Genomic DNA, 21,395 nt, shown 5'->3' on the forward strand with positions numbered 1-21,395 from the left:
TATTCATTAGTCATTCAGTGGTAGAGCTTCACCGGAAAGGAGGAACAAAGCAAATCCGGAGTTCTGTTTGCAGTCAGACGAGCATTATATGTGCTGGTGATGGTGTCAGAAGTGCAACCATTAGAGCTGCTTGAAAGCTAAATTCCAACCGAGCTGCATCTCAGTGGAATGAGCGAGGGAGCTCAGCCTCATCTTTTTCCAGAGAGAGCTGCATGACATGAACGAGTTAAAGTGTTGCAGATGAGGCTGAGAGACTTCTGCTTGTTAGACTTTCTTTTTATATGCTGCGTCAGTCTGACCGCGAGACTGTTAGAATAAGCTCAGCAGCCAAGTTGTCTTGTGTACTGAACAGGGGGTGTGGTGACTCTTAGAGCAGCCACTCCGTGTTGTCAGGCCAGGAAGTGAAGTGGAGCTCAGCGAGGCTCAAACAACAGACAAAAACTGACAGTGGAGTTCACAGCTGATGCAGAAGTCTATGGGTAAGTTTCCTCACTATCACCAGCACTGAAACTCATCTTTATCCTTTTTATTTTTGAAGTTAAATGAGGTCAGAAAGGGTAATTGAGTTTGTTAAAGGAAGAGAGAAGTGGTGCTGAACTGAAAGTGTAAAGATAGCACTCAGACTGCTTTTTTCTGGTGTGTGTAATGTTTCTATTCTTGTGATCAATATTATAAGGCCAGTTATATCTTCAACAAAGAGGATGTTTCAAGATTTTTAGCTTTAAAAAATGCCAAATTTATCACTCTATTCTGTCATATGAGATTGTTACAGACAGTAATGCATCTTAGACCTCCTTATTTTCTGAATGTATTTAAATTTTGGTGTCTTTTACATAATATTTTTTGGAATTTGAGAAACATTTGTTCTTCTCTTATTGCTTTACTCGTCGTATAACAGTAAATGTTCAACTAGAAATAATGATGGTTGTCAAAGACCCACTCGTTCTTGTAGTATTTTTCTGATCATTGGGGATATATATGAAGAAAATTAGGATTAAAATAGCATTCTTGAGGATTTATTCAATAATATCCATGGGAATCAGGATCAGACAAAAAATGCAAGTGGAAAAAAACTGATTATAATGCAGAAAATACACTGGAGGGGGTTCACAAGCCTTCCGGCTCCGCTCCATTCTGATACATCCAATTGCAGACAAATGGATCCATGAACGTCTTTGTTTGCCTCATCCGACCTGGCATATGGCTCCAAACACTACAGCTGGATATCTCCAGTATTGTTCACCATTTTTGTTGCACCACTATTGTCAGGTTGGGGGTGTAAGCTAGCTGTGTAAATGGAGAGTGTAAATGGGTGGGTAATTGGAGGCGGGGACATGGTTGTTCCACATCAAAAGTCTTGCCCACAACTCAGAGGTAAATTTCTGATGAACTTCTGCTGCTCTGCAGAAACTATGTCCCAGTAAAAAAAAAAAAAAATTGGCTAATCATAGTTGAAAACCAACAGCAACACTTGATCAAAAGATGAAAGAGTGGAACTTTAAGGGATGTTGTAACTTTAGCAGCCTTATTGTTCTGATGAAGACCAAAACTATTATAACAAAATGTTATTTTTTATTGTTAAAACAAACTGTTTCGTTTTCAGTCCACAGGAACATTTCAAATCAAGATGTAATGTAGTGTTGTTTATATAATACTACTTTGTAATTGGTGGAGTGGTTGATAAAATGATATTTACTGGTCTGCTTGTGTTGCAGAGCTGTACTCTACTCAGTTGAAGATGGGGTCATATTTGATTGCATTGTTTTGAACTCTGGGTGAAGTGAGAAAAACTTGTCCGTTTTTCAAAGTCAACATTCAGTTTCAATGACAAATGCAAATGTTTGAGATATCTGATGGGCTATACTTATAGTTTATTTAGGGTGACAGTGTTTATGGTAGTTACCCTAAAGTCAGACTGTTCTTCTGTGGATTTTCATCGTTCAACATTATTCGAGGCGTTTTTGATGTTGACTACAAAACCATTTTCCTGTTTTAACTTTTACTTACCCACAAGAAAAAGCAAAAGAATGTCGTGTTGGGGGCTGCACGGTGGCGCTGTGGTTAGCGCTCTTGCCTCACAGCTAGAAGGCCCCGGTTCGAATCCCGGCTGGGACCTTTCTGTGTGGAGTTTGCATGTTCTCCCCGTGCATGCGTGGGTTTTCACCGGGGACTCCGGCTTCCTCCCACCGTCCAAAAACATGCTTCATAGGTTAATTGGTGACTCTAAATTGCCCCTAGGTGTGAATGTGAGAGTGGATGTGTGTGATTGAGGCCCTGCGACAGACTGGCGACCTGTCCAGGGTGAACCCCGCCTTCACCCATCAGTAGCCGGGATAGGCTCCGGCGCCCCGCGACCCCGAAAGGGACAATGCGGTCAAGAAAATGAATGGATGGAATGTCGTGTTGGATTGGTTGATCATTCTTCAGAACCACATGCTTCTCATGAATCATCTCCGGGCTGTCTATAAATGAAGCTGGAACTGGTTGAGATCCACTAGATTTTTAACTTTTGGATTTGATGTTTTGTTGCTTTCCTTACACTGGAACTTGTTTTTATTGGAATAAATAGAAGCATAATTTTTAGAGAATTTTGGGGGAGAAAAATGACAAAAACCCACTTGAATCTCTTGAATCCCTGCATCACCTCCATCGTGTGTCAGAGTATACCGGTCAGCCAATAGATTGTGTGGAAAAGCTTGGCATGTCCTTCAACATCACAGCTTTTAGACATACAGGTGATTTGTAACTGAAACAATTTGATAAAAGTTTTGAGGAGCCACCTGCAGTCTCTCTGTATTTTTGTTGAAAGAGTTTTTCTTTGACTTAGTTTAGGTTCGCTGCTTGCTTGCAGAGGCCTGCAGTGATTAAATGGGGATTTTGACAATACACAATATGTATTCTTAATGAAGATCCCAATCACTGAGCATCAGATTGTGGCACCTATTCAGTATAGAGAGAAACTTCTGTGATTTTACAGAGGATCAGATCTTGATGTTATTTAGACTGACGAATACACTGGAGCCTGAGTGAGGAGCAGCTAAGATTGGATCTGAAACTCCACGCTTCTGAGTTTTAGGAAATTAGCTGAAATGTTTGTGACTTAGTGAAGTTATGGAGGAGAGCTTGAGAATTCAGAATGGAAAACAAACACACTACTGGTGAATAACATTCATTTGTTAGGTGGCAGACAAGCAAAGTCCTGCTGAAATTAGAATACATCAGAATCGGGTGAGTTTGGGGGGATGAATGCAGCTGCAGACCTTTACTCATTTATGCCATAACTTGTAATCACTGAATGTAGGAATTTTATACAAATTCAAAATATTCATTAAAATGGACTGATGTTGACTTTAGCTCCGCATAAATTTCCTGCATTTCTCATCTGATGCTCATCTTTGATCAAACCAAACAGCAGAACTGTTGGTGTCATTCCAGATTCAACAACTGATTCAGTCCTTCCCATTTCAGCTTAAAATGTTTTGTTTCATGCTACCTAACAGCTGCTTGAACAGCGACGGTTGACAGTTTCTTCAGTACTGAGAATACCTTTCAGTGACTTAGGTTGTGTCCGAATTCCCCCATAATCTCTAACTACTAAAAACTACATAGTGCAGGACTATCCAGTGCCTTGAATCTTAAAGGTAATTTGGACACAATGCTCACGACTTTTCTTTTGTTTTTCTAAACACTGGATATGTCGTCATCAATTTCACAAAGTGAAAATTGAATAAAAAAGAGCATTTCACGACGTTTTTTTTTTTTACTCCGTTGTGTTCTGATGGTGAAAATGTGGATGATTCAAATATTACATTTATACACATTTTTTTTTGTTGTTCGAAATTGTTAGACCACAATGTATTGTGGTCTATATCCGCTAATCTTGTGACCATCGATGTACGCTAGTTTTTCGCAAAGACTTCCGGGAAATTTCAAGTGCACTCGAAATTGGAATTAGTAGATTCGGACTGCACAAAAAATGGCGAACGCACTATATAGTGACAAGGGGGGGGGGGGGGGGNNTTTTTTTTTTTTACATTTTCTACACAAGATTTTTATCTGATTGACTCCGTGTGATGTATTTACTGTTTAAAATCAGACCGCTTATTTATTTCTGGTAGTAGCTAACTGTATCCATCAATTTAGAAAATCTCTGTGTACTATTCCTGGTATTGTCTAATTGTTGTTATTTTTTACATTGTATAGCTTGTATGTTTACACAATGACACCTAAAAAGGCAAAATTCCTGAAACACCAAACATCCAGTACTCAAAAAATACTACCATGTACTGTATGATCATACAGTACATGGTAGTATAGCCCATAGCACAAGTGATTGAAATCCTACATAACAAAAATTTAGAATACAATCAATCAGATCATGTTGGTCATATGAGACTTCACCCCACCATAAATGAACCAAATAAAAGTTTAGCATTAGTACTGCATCAGCTGTCAAACCTCTTTAATTTAGAACAAAAATGACAATTTATATCAGAGTTATCCAGCTGTACAGGTTTGATCCAGATTCCAGTTCAGACGAGGAAAACAAAGACGTTCGTGAATCTATTTGTCTGTAGGAGGATGCATCAGAATGGAGTGGAGCCTCTGTTGCCACTCCCCCCCTTCTTTTTTTCCCGTCCGGTCCAACAACAAGAAAAAATAATAATGCATTAATAAAATAAAACATAATCAATATACATAAAGTTTAGCATGAAATACAACAGGGGTTTATACTCAATAAATCCCTGTTGTGACAGTAAAATCTGCCCAACACTAGAGGCTCTCAGCCCGCATGTGTTGGCTCAGCTGTTGGACAGGACAAGTTTAAAAAAAAAAAAAGAAAATAGAACAAAAATGACCATTTATATCAGAGTTATCCAGCTGTAAAGGTTTGATCCAGATTCCAGCTCAGCTTTTTTTTATCTGCTCCAATTTTTAAAAAGACATACTAAGAAAAGCAGTTTCAATCTTAAATTCTTCTGTTTATGTTTTCCATCATGAGAAAAATGCTACAAGAACACGATAAACACACAAAAGACACAGTTTTCATTAGAGCAAATTTCATTCAGTTTCATCCAGTAAGGTATGAACAAAAATTCCCGGATTACACCTACACAGCTCTAGTGCAGACAGATCCAAGAATGAAGCCTAACGTTCCTGTGTTTTCTCTTTCTAGCTGTTTTCTTTGTACTTTTAAGAGCTGAGCCATTTTGGCACGTCAGAGGTCTTAAGTGCCGTTAACGTTGACTGTGTTAGACTGTTTGAAGATTTAAATTGGTTTCGTCCAGTGTCAGAATATGTTTCATAGTTTCATGTTTCATGTTTCATCACCCAACAATAAATGTTTTCTGTCCTGAAAGTCATGATAGTGTGATCTCTCTAAGTAGATATTTACACTCTCCTTAGGGTTCTTAACCCTTTAACACCTGACGCTTGGACACAAAATCTTTAACATACTATAACTTTTCAACCGTTAATACGACCAACATAATTCCTGTAGATTTTAAAGGAGAAAAGTGGCTCGATGCGCCGCTTTTCTCCTTTGGAATCTGGAATTCCAGCAGATCAGAATCTGCTGAAATTATGCTGATTGTGTAAACAATTAAAAAATTACAGTAAATCACAGAAAATCAACATTGGAGCTCTGGAGTTAAAGGGTCAAACTGTTTGCATTTCTATAAAATTGTATGTCTTTGGAACAGATATTTTTGTTTGTTTGTGTGTGTGGTGTGGGTGTGTATATGTGTGTTTGTGTGTATAAGCAGTAGACCACTGAATTATTCCAGTACTGTTAGATGGAAATTCCCCCAACCTTTTGTCTCTGAGTCTGTGACGAGCAGCTTTGTGGGCGGCATCTGTCACTCAGTCCTATTCTATCTGTGGGGAAGCAGAGAAGTTTGCTGAAGACTGTCAACCAATCAGAAGCCCTGCATGAGGGAAGAGTCTCATTCAGGAAATGTCTGGTGGAGTATCGAGGGTTCAGAGCACCAACAGGCTTCCTTAGTGACGAATCTGGACGCTCTGTCACCTCCTCCATACCTGTGTCTGTAGATTTGCGTTATTTGTCTTTAGTCTAACACCTACTGTACAGCACTAGTATAGTGTCAGCCCATCTGAGTGTCCGCTGGTCCACCATTACTCCGGGGTGTTCAGAGGTACGATGGTAAACTGCTCTGTGCTGTCACAGTCATGTCTGCTGGCGTCTCTGCTCCTTCCATGAGAAAGAAGAGCTCGTTTGCTCTGAGCTCCAAGCTGAGCAGCAGGATGTGTATTCGAGAACAAAGGGACTTCATGTAAGTTTGTTTTTGTTTTTTAGCTTTTTCAGTATTTCCTGATCAATCCTAACTCGATGACCTCATGAGTGTCTGGCCGGTTTGGAGTGTTGAAAAATCCCTAAACATTGTGTTTAGTTTCATGCCTGAGAATCACGTTAGGGGTTGACATGCTTCTTGATGCACATATTCCTTCTTCTAAGAGTTTTTCCTTCTTGGTGGGGATTTTCTAGTCGTCTCTAAAGAACTGATGCAGTGTCTAAAAAATTCCAGCCGGCAAATCCTCAGCCCCAGGTCATTGATGCTCGCTCTTTTACATCAGAATGAGCATTCCCATTGACAGACCTGCTCCACAGCTGCATACTTTATCTTTCTTTTAATGTGGCAACCAGTGATGAGCCAGCTGCACTGAGGGTGAGGGCTGAAAGGAAAGTAGCATCCTATGGTGCCTCATTAAAGCAACACCGAAAGTGGATATGGAGGAAGTGAGGATACTAGCATTGGTGGTACTGTTTCTCACATCCTTTTGTCACATTTAATATTAGGGTTTATTTGAGCAACTTTTTTTTTTTTAACATAAATTAGATTATTGACAATAGCAGAGCAAAAAGGAGAATTCCTGTGTGGTTTTAAAGCTGAAGAGTCTAAAAAAGTCCTACAGATTTTCATACCAGCACGTCATGTTTTCTCATATTTTTACACATGTGAAACTTTTCTCAAAATAAACACTGTGTCAGTTTATTTTAGGTCGGCTGAAGAGTCTACAAGCATGCTTATCTCAGATATCATAGCATTACATCATGAACGGGACACAATCATCTTACTGAATCCTAACTGTGTTCAGAGCAAAACATGTAACCCTTTAACACCGGAGCTCAGGGGTTATTGTTCTTTGATTTACTGTAACTTTTCAGCCATTAACATGATCATTCCAGTAGATTCTGAAGGAGAAAACCGGCTCAGTGAGTAAATCGGGTAAATGGTTGAAAAGTTACAGTATGTTAAAAATGTTGTGCTTATCCCATGTTTTCACAAAAAGACATAATAATAAACTATATTTTATGAGTATGAATCTGATTTTCTGTCATGTCAATCTGAATTTCTGACCACTATAAACCATCCAATCTCTCTGGACTTCCATTTGTAGGCTGATGAACTTCCAGATCTGAAACTATCTTTGTTTGTTTTAAACTAAAGATTATAGTAAGATCTGTGAATGACTTTGACAGTTGTCAGTGTGGAACCACTGTGTCATGTTCCCATCGACCACTGACGTGTTTTATTCAAAAACCATCATGTGTAATCGGTAAAATATCTCTCCCTGCAGCACTTGTAAACGTGTTGTTCAGGAAATAGGCTTTATTTAGAGCAGGCGTTAGGATCTGTCATGCATGTAAAGACTTATTTAGCCGTCCAGCAGACTTCACTGAGGTTACCAGGTGAAAAAGGATCAGACCTGCAACCCCCCTGTGAGTTAGGTACATTGATCAGCTTTTGGTTCATGTCTCCTGAAACAAGAAGCAAACTTTGGGAAAGCCGTGGATTTTTTTTTTTTTTGCTCCCTGAAGCATCTTTGCAACTCAATTGGAGTGTGTGTGCTGCTACAACCAAATCCTACAATAGGGATCTTTTTCGGTGGCTTCAGTGGAGTCTTAAAGGAGCCTTGCATATAAAGTAACAAACTCCTGTTTGAGCTGGAATTTATTGAAGACAGGACACATCTGTGTTCTGCATCTAAAATGAGCATTTTTTGTTGATCATCGCTAGCTCTGTGGAGGAACTGAGTGTTGGTGTTAGACTGGGGGCGGAGCTGAGAGACCAGACTCTTCCTGAAAGGGGCGGTCTCTCTGTAACATCAGATCGTGAGAACCCGCACGTTTTCGTGGGTATGGGAGGGGCTGCTGCAGACAGCGCAGGTTTTTTGAGGATTACTCAGAAATGCGTGAATGTATCAAAATACCGCTTTGGGGTTCTTATAATGAGGAACGAAAAATACACTTAAAAGCTCAAAAGTTAGTTTTTCTTGGTATAGACCGTTTACCAACTGAAGAACCAGCAAAAATAGTATTTGCTTCCATTCATCCATGCTGTTGCTCTCTCTCATTACTGACATTAAGGGATGCAGAAGCACAGAGATTTCTGCTCCTGTGGAGCTAACTGTGCAGACGGTGCTTTTCTGGAATCTATGATTCAATTTGCTGATTATAATGACGAGTTTTACTGCTGAAGATCAGTTCTGTTGACTTTACTCACATTCTCCTCCCATCATGAACTCAAAGTAGGAGGGAACCTTACACTTATCTAGACACAGGCCTTTGCAAATCTCTCATTCTGATAAACACTTGTTGAAAGAAATCTGATTGAAATCTGTAGATTATAGTGTGGTTGTAGGAATATCAAACAAACTTTTGAGTCATTTTCATCTATCACCTATTGATTCACCTATCATTTCCAATGTTCCTTAGGATTTTAAAGACTGCTTAAAAATTCTATTTTGTTGTATTATTGGATGTTGATGCAATCCACTTTTGTAAATGATTTTACCGGCTTAAACCACCAACTTTGGTGATACTTGACTACCAAACGAAGGAACATTGCATGCAGGAATGGACTTCCCCTCAAACTGAAGATGGGCTGGCCTTGTTTGATACCCCACATCACAGAGCGTCTATCACACATTTAAATCACGTGATCAATAGTGCTGCCACAAACCATTATTTTAATAGTCAACTAATCTCCAGTTATTTCTTCTAATTAGTCGACTAATTGGGTCATGCTCAAAGTGGATGTAAAGCACACATGTCAACCATCATTAGCTTCAAACGAGCTAACGAGCTAAACTAAACTAAGACAATGAAAATGATAGTTAATTAAACTTGTAATGAATCATGCAGCCTCTGTCCTTCTGGTATTAAAACAGGATTGAATCAAATGAGAGAAGCATCTGAAACAAGGAACTATTTTTTACAAAAGATAAAGTTTTGGTCTCACTGACTCAAATATAAAAAAAACAGTTCTTTTTTGGTGCTGAATGCTGCCAATATATAATTTACTCTCATTATTATGACCTGTTCTATATATTTCCAGCTCATTCTTACAGTTAAATATTCAAGTGGAAGTCTGTATACCATGAATGGATGACAAAAGTTTTTCTGCTGTAAAACTTGGTAGAGTACGGCTCTAGTTTGAGAACAAGGTGTTCCAAACAGTTCTGTACAGTCAGCGACATACAGTATTCACAGATTTGAAATGAAAAAACCTTTCAAAAAACATTTAAAACTGACAGCAAGTGACTCTGTTATTTTGTTTTATTAATGCAGACAATTATCCATAAAACACATTTTAACAACAAAAACAGATGGAGTTTTAGTTTCTTTTTATGGAGAGTGGCTTTTTCTGCGTGACAATAGAGAGAGAGAGCGATGGCTGCCAAGGGACTGTCTAAAAACCGTAAACTCCAGAAAAAGTGATTAAAAACAATCCATGATCTCTCAAAAAAACCCAAAAATGAATAAATAATTAAATTGACACGAGCTAGTCAAGAAAATTCATCATCATACTCATGCTACAACAACGTTTTTAAAAGAAAGTCCTCATTGATTTTTAAGAAGTTTTATTGGACACATCACCACATATCACCAAAAATATTTTCAGTTCTGAAGATGCTAAAACTACAGACTCTAAGCTTTCTCACACTGCTAATTATCCCCTATTACTACTACTTAATAGCTAACTATTTTTTCTAGTTGGAGGTTGCACTGTTTTTACTTGATTATTAAAGCTACTTCACAGAAAAATACTGATTTAGTAGTACATTATATATTTAAAAAACGTTTAACAAAATAAAAATCAGGCACGACCTGGATCTTTTAGTTACATCTGTTCATGTTTTAATGTGTTGCAAAAGTATTGGATCGATATTGATCCAATACTACGGGCCTAAGGACCTGCTTAGAACATCCTTTCATTGAATACTTTATTGAGGGATAATAACGGAGGGAAACAGTATGTACCTCAGGCCTCACCTTTCACAGATCCTGTCTACCAGACTGTCTGCTCCATGTGTTTGTTGCTTTCATATGCCTTTTTAAACCATGCAAAGTGGTGCACAAAACATTCTGTTTGTTTATTTTATCTGGGACAAACTAAAGGAGACTTATTTTATTCATTCTGTCTCATTCATTTTAACTTAGAGTTTGTTTCCATGTTTCTTCCCAGGATGTAAGCAAACAAGCTGTGAATAAAATATGATTAATATTTAAAAAAAAGAAAAGAAGAAAGAAAGAAAAAAAAGATGCCTGTCTCACTATAGGTAAAATAATTCACGTTTTTTTCATTTCAGTCTAGATATGTTAACGTCCAGGTAGTAGTAAGCTGAGGAAAGCTGTCTTACAGCAGATGTAAAACAGATCCTGATGGAAACCATCTGTCTCAGGTACTTCAGGAAAAAGAAAAGGCAGGATAAACAGAAAGCATGAAAGAACAAAAACTGCAAATAGACACAAAATGTCTGAATGCTGCAAGTTTAATCGACTTCATATTCTTAAAGGGGCCAGTCCAAACCTTTATTTTCGTGCACTTATTTAGTCTGATGAGTCAAACATCCCTGTTAGTGTTTTGTTTCCAGCTCTTGGGGCTGGTGGCTTTCTCTGCCAGCCTGGAGGGTTACCACTTACATCACATCGGTTGCTGCCATGTCAGTTTCTCTGCAGGATTTTCTGAGATTCACACTGAAGAGAACAGGTTTCCCGTGTTTACAGGAAATGTGCTCTCATTTACGACCCGTGCTCGGGGGTCTGCAGTCAGAACAAAAGCCAAGACTCAGAGCGTGCTCTTCCTGCCTCACAGACGTCTCTTTACGCTCACTTCTTACTGATTCTTATCGCTCAAACTGAGTTGTTGCATGCAGGAAATGCAGAGACGGTGCAAATAAGCTTTATTTGAACCCTCACAAGGGTGGGAGTGTGGTTGTGATAGTGTGCACAGTCTTTCCTGCAGCTGTTAGGTGGTTCCTGTTGAGCGATCTCCCATATTTGGACACAGGAAGAGACGGTGTGCAGGAGGAAGCAGTTAGAAAACAGGACCTTAATTCTGCTCTCAATAGTCTCATCGCAGGTGTGTGTTTGTGGCTGTGAAATGCACAATCATTTTCTCTTTCTGTTTGAATTTTTTTGACTCAGTTTGAATACAAGAAACAATACCAACTTCCCCACCACAACCTGTTGGGGGTGTACCCCACTTTCACCCTACACTGTCCTTTTCAAAACAGGTTAAAAATACTGAACACAAGATATTTAAGCTTGTTATAAGTGAAAATAAATCTGCCAATGGAACTGGTTAATTTAGTTTTGGTAAGCTTTATTAAAATAGTTGTGATGTCCTGACATCTTAAAACAAAATAAAATCTTTAATTTAGCTATAAACACTTACATCTAAATATATTGCTCTGATAGTGGAAAACTTATGTCTTAAAATAAATGTTTTGCTCAAAAAGAGTTTGACATCTTTACAGTTGGCTATGTATGCTTACATACTATTTTCCTCCCAAATGTATCCCATTTTGAGTGGTAAAACCATCCAACTATCCTTATTTCCAAAGCATGATCATCTTAAAGCCTAGAGTTGCACATTTTAAGATAAATCTGTCTTAAAAAATATTCATAAATAAACATTTACTCACAAATGTATCTCCTGCTGTCGCTAAATGCTTATGAGTCAAATTAAACTTTCCAGTTTCCCCAAATTTAGCAAGTCTGTCTCTTGAAATAAATCCATTCACCATTTACAAATAAAACTTCGGCTTCAAAAATGTTATGTAAAGTGAAAACTATTTTTAGAAAATTGTCTTAAAATATAATTGTTTAATTTGTGATCAAAGGACTCAACAAGCTATTAAGATTTATAAAATTAAAATGAGTCCTAGAGGAAGCCCTTCTCTGAGCTCCGGCTGAGCACCTGGGAGGGGGGACACGGGGCAGACAGCACATAAACAGACAAAAACAGCTCAGGGCCGTAACGGCGTCCTGTTTTCTGAACTATTGTGAATCTAAAATGTGCATATTTAATTCCTATAATTTATCAGAAATTTATTCAAATGCTCTTTTGTGTGAAGATGACAGATCCTAAACTAGAACTATGTTTCCCGAATACTGCTTTTATACAAAATTCTGCTGCAAAATCTGCTTTGCCATAAAAAACCCCAAAATATATAGTGGCAAAAATAAAAACACATCACATTTTTGAAGTATTCAAAATTATGACTTCTTTTTTCCTTTTGTGTATTATTGTTGAAACTTTATATCCATCTGCCAAAATAGGAATGTTGCCAAAATACTTGTATCTCAAAGAAAGTTAAGTTGTCTTTTAACACTATAGAAGTCCCAGATGGTAAAATGAAAACAAGTTTTGCTGAAGTGTTTCAGCATGGCCCCACCTTTGGTGGAGCTTGTTTACATAACAAAAGCCTCAATTCACACCTGATTAAGGATAATGGCTAAAAGCCTTTGAGCCAACTGGCTGCCGTGCGGGTTTTATAGGTAGAAAAGCCAAATGGCTGCTCTGTGGGACTTCTAGTGTTAAAGTAGATACCCACCATCTGCCTTTCGCTCTGGCAGACCTCACCTGATGGAACTGTCCTCACCTGCCTCAGCTGCAGCCATCTGGAGCTTCTGCATGACTTATTGCATGAAATTCATTGTCTCGTCCAGGTGAAGTGAAACAAAGACAGAAACCTGATTAACACAAAGATAACCTCAGTCCTGATTCAGTTTTTGAGTTAACAGCTGCACATAGAAGTCAGGCACTCTTGCAAACTGAACTGCTGTCTTAGACACCGACAGGAAGTGGGCTTCAGGTAAATGTGACTCACTTTACAACTGGATCTGCGACATGAACAGTAGAGTCGCAGCTTGGTGGTTTAGCTTTGACCCCTTCTCTGATGCATTTGCAAACCCCCAAAGGGGGCTGCGGATGGAACAAGCAGATCTGTGCTTCCAGGCCATGATTTGGGGGCTTTTGTTGGCCTCTTTCTTTTTTCCAGAGGCATATGTCATCTGTGGACATGCGTGCTGCTGCAGCTGCTGCTCAGCTGTTTGAAGAAGATGTCTCTGACATTTCAAAGGTTATTTTATTCTCTGAATGCTTTTCTAGAGAATAGGGCACCGGTTTTTTTTCTTTTACTTCAAACAAGGTAAATAAATTATATCTAAAAAAAAAGTGATTGTTTTCAGGACGTAAAAAGATCAAATTTGGGCAGGCCACGGGCTTCCTGCTCTGGTCCATTCTGATTCATCCACTGTCAGACAAAAGATCAACAAACTTCTTTGTTTTCCTCGTCTGAGCTGGAATCTGGATGTAATCTGTACAGCTGGATAGCTCTGATATGTTTGCCGTTCTTTAGTGTTAGGTTGGGGGTGTGAGGGGCTGTAAGCTTGCTTTTTAACATTACAAGTTTCTCCAAACGTAAACGGAATTTCCAGTGTCTACGCTTATTTTCAAGAAGATTCTTTCAAAATTGTCTAGTGTTCCGTAGCTTGTGTTTTTAGCCTTTTTTCTATTATTCAACACAGTTTTTTGTTTAACCCTTTAACACCTGAGGCGTTGCTGGTGATGCTTAAACACAAAATCTTTAACATACTGTACTGTACTTGCCAGAATTATTGTGTTGAAAAGTTACAGTAAATCAAAAAACATAAACACTGCAGCCCTGATGTTAAAGGGTTAAAGCACACAACATCTGCTCCTGAATTTGTTTTACATACTTACACTCTTGTCAGCTTCATGTACTGCTTTTGTGTAATGAAGTCATAAAACATAAAAAGCTGCCCTGAGATGGGATCTGCCCGGGGTTTTCCACCTCTCGCTCATGCCCCATCACACGTCTGACACACACGACAGCTTTAGAACTGATGTTTCTGGGCGTCTGAGTCCCCTCTCTGACATCTGGCAGCCTCTGCCATCTCTGAGGGGGACGAAAGTGGATCCACCGCGCTGACAAGGCCATCAAGCTGCTTCCTTTTGTGTGTTCTCTCTTTGGTAAAGCCAGGAAGCTGAAGTCTTCTGCTGCTTTAAGGCTGGGTGTAGCACACACAGAGGGAGGTCATTTGGAGCTTGCATAACACATTCCTATTTGAAGCAGCCTTTCCTGAGATAAGGACTCTCTGGCCCCCATTTATCTGTGTGTTTAAAAAAATACAAAAGGCAGAAAAGATCTTTAAAGTCCCTTTAACTGCTCCGAGCAGACATTGTTTGTGCGTCCTGGGAGGAAGCGGGTGAGAATAAGGCTGGTATGCAGGCAGCTCCACGCTCACCTTCCTGTCAAACAGTGGAGCTTTGATTAGCATCTCTGGCCCAAAACAGCTGCAGAGTCCAGGATGAAGACCAAGAAAACAAATGCTGGTGAGAGGGTTCAAGCTGAAAGTCCATCCTGCTCCATTTTTCTTCCTCCATGAAACCATGTCCCACCTTTTTTTGCTGCTGTCTGCTGTGGAGCTGCATGGTGGCTCAAGTCCTGACTGGGTTCTCTCTGTGTGCAGTCCTCCCCATGTATGTGTGCATTTCCTACAGTCCAAAAATATGCTTCATGTCTGGTTACTTTAAAGCAGGGGTCTCAAACTCATCAGGATTTCTACAAGAAAAGTTCTGATAAAACATTCCAATGTTTTCAGATATCTTTGCTTTAACACAAAATAATGAATTAAATAAACACATTTTAAAAAATGAATTAGAAAATCAATCATTAATAAATTAATAAAATAATAACAATGACCATACAGCAGATACAGACGATTGAAGAAACCACATATTGACTGACTAGACTTCAAATGTCTATTAACAGCTCCTCCTTCATTTCTGAGCTGAGAGCAGCGCGCTCACTAAGATTCTGCTCGTGCGCATCACTCATGCAGTGGAAGTATTCAGTCTCTCTGGCGAGGACTTTCTGCTGGTGGGGGGGGGTGCTCGAGAGGATCTGATTTGTCCGCGCGGAATGTTTGATGCGTGTGCAGAGATGTCTCATTACTGAATAGAGTTTTGATATAAATAAAACTCCATATGTGTCTCCCAATTATTCTAAGTGAGACATCCACGGACGGAGCTGCTACCTCCTCCCACACCCGGCGCAGTGACAAAAACACTTTTTTTGACAGGCTGTGAATTTGTCACGTGGAGACAGAGGGGCGGGGCCCGCGAATCACCTTCAGTGTGAAAGCACTTCCAGCAGCTTCAGGGCTCCTCCTCCGCCCAGCTGAGTGGACATACCTCACTGTGATTGGTTCGTTCAGCTCTGCTCACAACAACTGTCATTCATATCAGCCCTGTGGGATGCACTATCATTAACCTTTCATATGAAGACGGGGGCCACAAATTATCATCTCGGGAGCCGCAGATGGCCCGCGGGCCACGAGTTTGAGACCCCTGCTCTAAAGTGTCCTTAAGTGTGAGTGTGTGGGAATGAGTGTGTGTGCTGTCCAGGGTGTTCCACACCTTCACCCAGCTGGGACAGGCCCCGAGACCCCCATGACCCCAAAAGGGACACATCAGGTTAGGAACATGGATGTCTGCGTGGGTCACTTTCTGTTCAACAGAAGGCCTGTAAAATGAAAGATTCAGTTTATCAGTGACAGACTGTCACGACCTGAACTGATGTCTGAACAACATTTTTTTTTACATATTTTTCTTTAAATCCTCATCACCTCCTAAAATTTACACATACTTGTTTTTGTTATCCATGAAAAAAAGTCCTAAAGAAAGAGAAAAAATAGAGTTTTAAACCTTTGAGAATGGGGTTCAGAAGTGCGTAAGGGGACCTACTTTCAAGTGGATAAAGCTCAAATCGAAGCTGCGTTGAGTTTTATTCTGAAGGAGGACCAAAAACTTTGGGAACCAGACCAAACCACTGAAGCATGAAGACAGATGTTAGCTAAAAAAAACAGAAGATTCTCAGACTGTTGGAAAGTTTTAGGTCTTAATTACCTTTAGCAAAAAGTAGTAAACCTGAAGTTTATTTGACAAGGCATGCTTGAGTATAAGTATAGCAAGTCTAATGTAGGCTGTGTACATGTAATTTAGAATACAGGCTGACTTATAGTGAGGTACACTAAGTATACTTGTAGTAGTGCACTTAAATTAACTACTTTTTGGAGTCAAAATCAGCCTGGAAATGTAACAGCAGTTTGCTGTGGTTCACTGGCAGCTCAGCTTTAGAGCCTAGAGAGCTGCTCCACAGGATGGAAGGTTGTAGAGAGGTGGAGATGGGCAGTTGTTACTGACTTCCTGAGAAAAACATGAAAATGCTGAGTGTGCAGCGACGGCTCCATCTGGTTGTTTCTGTGTCTGCTGTACTGGTGAGGGTGCAGCAGTGGTGACCTGAGATAAGGCTCAGTTACTGCTCGATGGTGTCTATTCTTCAGCTTTGTCTATTATCAAAGAGGAACATCCAGCATCAAGGCTCTCTCGAAGTTCCCACAATCACTGAGCTGGGCTGTGAGAGTTCAGAAACAGTTTAGGTTCCACCCTGCTGTCATCTATCTATTATCCATCCATCCATCCATCATCCATGAAGGAGTAAACTGAACAAGGAGAACATGCAAACAGGAAAATACTCCTGTAGGAATTTGAACCAGGGCCTTCTCACTGTGAGGCCAGAGGGCTAACCACTACACCACCATACTGGATGAGGAGGGAGCTGCTGGTTTCTGGTGTTTGTCTGATATGTTCATGGTTTGAAATCAATAAAATTATTTGCTCTGAGTTAACTACTAACACCTGAGGCGTTGTGACGCGCACACACAAACTCTTTATCAAACTGTAACTTTTCAACCATTGACATGATCAACGTCATTCCAGCAGATTCTGAAGGAGAAAAGCGGCTTGCACCGCTTTTCTCCTCGTTGACAATAAAAAATTACAGTAAATCAAAGAAGATCAACACTGGAGCTCTAGTGTTAAAGTGATAAAAATGTAATGCAATAGAATAGAATAGAATAGAATAGAATAGAAAAGAATGGGAAAATTCCCTCTAAGTTAAAGGACTTGAATAATGTGCCCACCCCCCATCCCCCAAAAAAACAAAAAAAAAACATTTCTGTCCTTAAAGCTGTTATCAGAGGGAGATAGAAAAGTGGAATTTTCTTTGGAATGTTCCCAAACACTGGACTCCCACACAAACCCCGAGGTCAATAGATGCTGCTGATAGACTGGAAGCTGCACATAAACACATGAGAAGATGAAGAACTTAATTAAGGGTGTTCACCCTTTTGCTGCAAACACACACACAGAGTGCTCTTGAGTCCAGCAGAAGGACCCTGTTAAATGTTTCCTGAGCTCAGAGCTGAAGTCCATGTTTGTGTAGGTGTTGCCTGCTGTCTCAGTTCAGTTTATTTGTGAGGAAGAAAGACAAAAAAACTCAACAAGAGCCAGAGAAACATCAGAGAAAGAGCACCTTCAGAAAGAGAAGGATCAGGAGGGAAGTGAGCGTCTGGAACGGATGACAGCTGTCGGTTCTCTGTCATGGAATTTCTGCCGTCTTTTGCGTCCACGGTTGTGTCCTCCACGGCCAACCTGCTGAGGGAGAGCGCAGCTGTTCAGAGTATTACCAAGAGGCTGAGCGGGAGGTAGGGAGCTCGTGAGCCGGTTCAGAGGAGCTTCAAAAGCAAAGATGTTCCTCTCATCTTCGTGGCTTTGGTGTCAATTCAATTCAATTCAAAAAACTTGTTTTTATCCCTGAGGGGCAATTCTGTTTTAAGGTGCAGAGAGTGCCCTCTATCAACATTCAGGTTACACATGACACAGTAGCATATAGAAACAATAATAATAATAAAAATCCTGTGATTTCTCAACAAGGGAGAGGTCTGATGTTTTATGACAGACACAATATATACAAAAAAGAAGAAAGATAAAATAAAAATAATGTAAAAAAATTCTATATATAGTTATACACACACACACAGGATGACAAAGTGACGTAGTGTGTTTGTGATAATTTAGTTTAATTGTACTGATTAGCTGGATTGTAGGTGAGCGTTAAGTAGCTGGACTGCTCTTGGCATGAAGGTGCTCTTCCTCCTCTGTGTTTTACATCCAGGAATCTGAAGCCTACGATGTGAGGGGAGCCATTCCAACTCTTGATGCATAATATGGGAGGGGTCTTGAAGGATTTTGTGCGCTTTTTTTTTGTTGTCTGCTGATCACACAGGGTGGCAAGTGATGTAATTGGTTCCTTAACGATTTTTGAGCAGACTTTAACAGTATGTGAGAGACTGTCATGATCACGGAGTGGGGCAGACCCAGATGCTGGAACTTGGAAGGATTACGGGAGGCAGATGAAGTTTGACACTTGGTTTATTGTCCGTGGTTATTGAGGAGCTGATGCCGGGAGAGGAATGGAGATGTCTCAGGTGAGCTGTGGCGAAGAATTGCAGCTTAGTACCAAACAAATAATAGAGAGGCCAGGCTACTGCACCGGGTGAGGTAACGAACTGGCGATGAATGCTGGAGCAGGCCCTCCTTGTGAGCTGGTGATGAGGTGATATCCAACAGCTGGGTCCAAGTGAAGGAGCAGAGGGAGCACCATGACAGAGACGGTTTTTGTTCTGTACAGTTAGTGAGTGGAACCAGCAGATGAATGAGAAGTTTATTACATTTTCAATGAAGGCGTAGTAGAATCTGGTCAGGATGTCACTGCTTGTTCCAAAGGATTTTAGTTTCCTCAGGAGGATTGTCTCTAACTGCACATTGCTAAGATTGCCTCTGTGTTGTCCACATGCAGCTCAGGAAGAGGAGAGGAAGCGGTGGAGTTCTGTCAGAGCCCGAGCATGAGTGCTGTGCACATGACAGCTCTGTTTCTGGTCTTTTGTCTTCCATGAACGTAACACCTGCTTTGTGTTTGCAGACTGAAACCACTCTCATTTACTGTAGGAGAATGTCAATATTTTTAATCTGTGCTTTAGATGTTAAAGTTCATGAAGTTGCTGAGAGTGAAACTGAAGAGGGAACAGGCTTTTGATTCTCTCTGAATCATTATGTGTTAATTTGAAAGACTCAATCTGACAACAAATGTGTTTTTGGTGTTTTTAACGTGTTCTTGTGGCATTTTTATCCTGATTAAGGACAAACATCAAGAAAACTAAGCTCAAAACTGCATTTCTGAGTATTTTTCAAGTCATTGTGAATAAGGAGCAGATGAAAAAGTGCTGATATGCAGAAACTATGTCTGACAAAACAATGCAAGTTTTTTTTATTTTGCCTAAAAACAACATCATAACTAAAACCCAGATGGGAACACTTTTCTAATAGAACAAACGATGGCTGACGTAGGACTTCAAAGACTGAGGCTCCTCTTTTTCTCCCGTTTTAGAACCATGTCGTCTCCAGAGGTGTGCTGGCCCATCCCAATGCGAGCCATCGGGGCTCAGAACCTCCTCACCATGCCGGGGGGAGTTTCCACTGCAGGATACCTGCATAAGAAGGGGGGTAGCCAGTTCAGCCTGATGAAATGTGAGTATTTTTTCCAGTGACTGTGTCACGAGGCTGCGAGTGACCTGTGTGACGCAGACCTGATGCCTTGCAGGGCCTCTGAGGTACATCATCATCCACAAAGGCTGTGTGTACTACTTCAAGAGCAGTACCTCTGCTGCACCTCAGGGGGCATTCTCTCTCAACGGCTATAACAGGTATGTTTGCATGGCCTTCTGAAAACACTCCCCTCTCGTCTATATTTGAGGATGTCAACAAGTGGGTGCGAAAAATTCTGGTATAAAGCCCAGGAATGCAATCCTACTCCCTCTCCCACTGGGTTTAGGACCGCCCCACAAAATAACCAGACACATGATGGATTTTGTGTCTTCCTCTGAATCTCAACTCTTTTTTCGTTGAGGTTGAACAGCTGGAGCTGGAATGACGAATTGAGCAGAGAGAACATTTTAGCAATGTAGACCCCAGCCTCCTGTCAGCTTTACATCAGCTCTCTAAAAACTCCACTTCTCTCATTTTGTGGCCTTTTATTTTCTGTATTTACTTTACTTTAAGTTTAATGCAAACATTTCTCTAAAGATGATTTCCTATTTTTCACTAAAGAGTGATGAGAGCAGCAGAAGAGACAACATCCAGCAACGTCTTTCCCTTCAAACTGGTTCACTTCAGTAAGAAACACAGGACGTGGTACTTCTCTGCTGCCAGCGAGAGCGAGAGGAGGGTAAGGCTTTTCCATTAAAAAAAACTCTTTTTCCAGTTTCAAATTGTAATAAAGTTGTTTTCTGAAAGCGGTGTGATGTTTTTGTCCAACAGAAATGGATGAGACACCTGCGTAGGGAAATAGATCACTATAACGACAGGAAGGAGTCCCAGATCCCCAGGTACCTGACATCTGAGCTTATCTGAACTGCAGGAAACTGAATAATTAAAAGAACCTTTTCTGTATGTCTTTTTTTCTTGAGCTCATATCCAGCATTATGTTTAGATTCTGCAGCTCTTTTGTGTCTGAGCAAGCTCAAATTTGAATGATAACCATGTCAGCTACCAGCAGGAAATCTTTTATAATTTCCACTTTAATGTCTCGTGATTCTTCCAACAGCTGCAGGGTTTCATCAGCCTGCAGCATTTTGACTGGTTTTATTGGGAGCTCACTTTCCCTCTGCAGTTTAACTGAAAACCAACTAGACTGCTTTTTTTTTATCTAGTAACTGAGGATTCACAGCTAAAAACCATGTGTCTCAGCTTCTGATTAACTGATAAATTCATTTAGGATTATTAGGAGTATAAGGAAATAAGGAAGAATTTCTTTCTGGTTATGTCTTTTTCAACATTTAATAAGACTACAGGTCCTAAAAGCTAACATAACTTAAAAATTTACAGCAGAGATTTAAGACCACTTCAGAGTTAAATAAAAAAAGCTACAAGTTCAATTGTTTTACCTATTCGATCTTTGCCAATGGTTTCATCATTGTTTGACATTCAACATATAGTAACAGGTTTGAAGTTGTTGGAACCTTTTTTGCTCTACACCTTTCTGAGTTATGTTCAAAATCAGCCCAGTTTTTTTTATTTATTTATTTATTTTTTTTAAACTTGTCCTGTCCAACAGCTGAGCCAACAGATGTGGGCTGAGAGCTTCTTGTGTTGGGCAGA

The 21,395-nt window shown here is 40.0% G+C and overlaps 1 protein-coding gene across 5 annotated transcripts in view; it reads left to right on the forward strand.

The window, feature by feature from the left end:
* The first annotated feature begins 345 nt into the window (after positions 1-345).
* The window catches only part of sh3bp2 (SH3-domain binding protein 2), a 26,537-nt gene continuing 5,487 nt past the window's right edge, over positions 346-21,395 (forward strand). Inside the window, exons 1-5 of one of the 5 annotated variants that reach the window (XM_024262773.2) lie at positions 346-479; positions 19,627-19,766; positions 19,840-19,942; positions 20,346-20,463; positions 20,556-20,623. In XM_024262773.2, the coding sequence (XP_024118541.1) occupies positions 19,631-19,766; positions 19,840-19,942; positions 20,346-20,463; positions 20,556-20,623 (425 nt within the window). In that variant the 5' untranslated portion in view covers positions 346-479; positions 19,627-19,630. Of the gene's footprint in view, positions 480-5,703; positions 6,294-16,569; positions 18,668-19,626; positions 19,767-19,839; positions 19,943-20,345; positions 20,464-20,555; positions 20,624-21,395 lie in introns of those variants that run through there. The other 4 variants (XM_024262772.2, XM_024262770.2, XM_024262771.2 and 1 more) reach the window with 4 other exon arrangements.

Source organism: Oryzias melastigma, linkage group LG18, assembly GCF_002922805.2.
Source record: "Oryzias melastigma strain HK-1 linkage group LG18, ASM292280v2, whole genome shotgun sequence".
Taxonomy (NCBI): domain Eukaryota; kingdom Metazoa; phylum Chordata; class Actinopteri; order Beloniformes; family Adrianichthyidae; genus Oryzias; species Oryzias melastigma.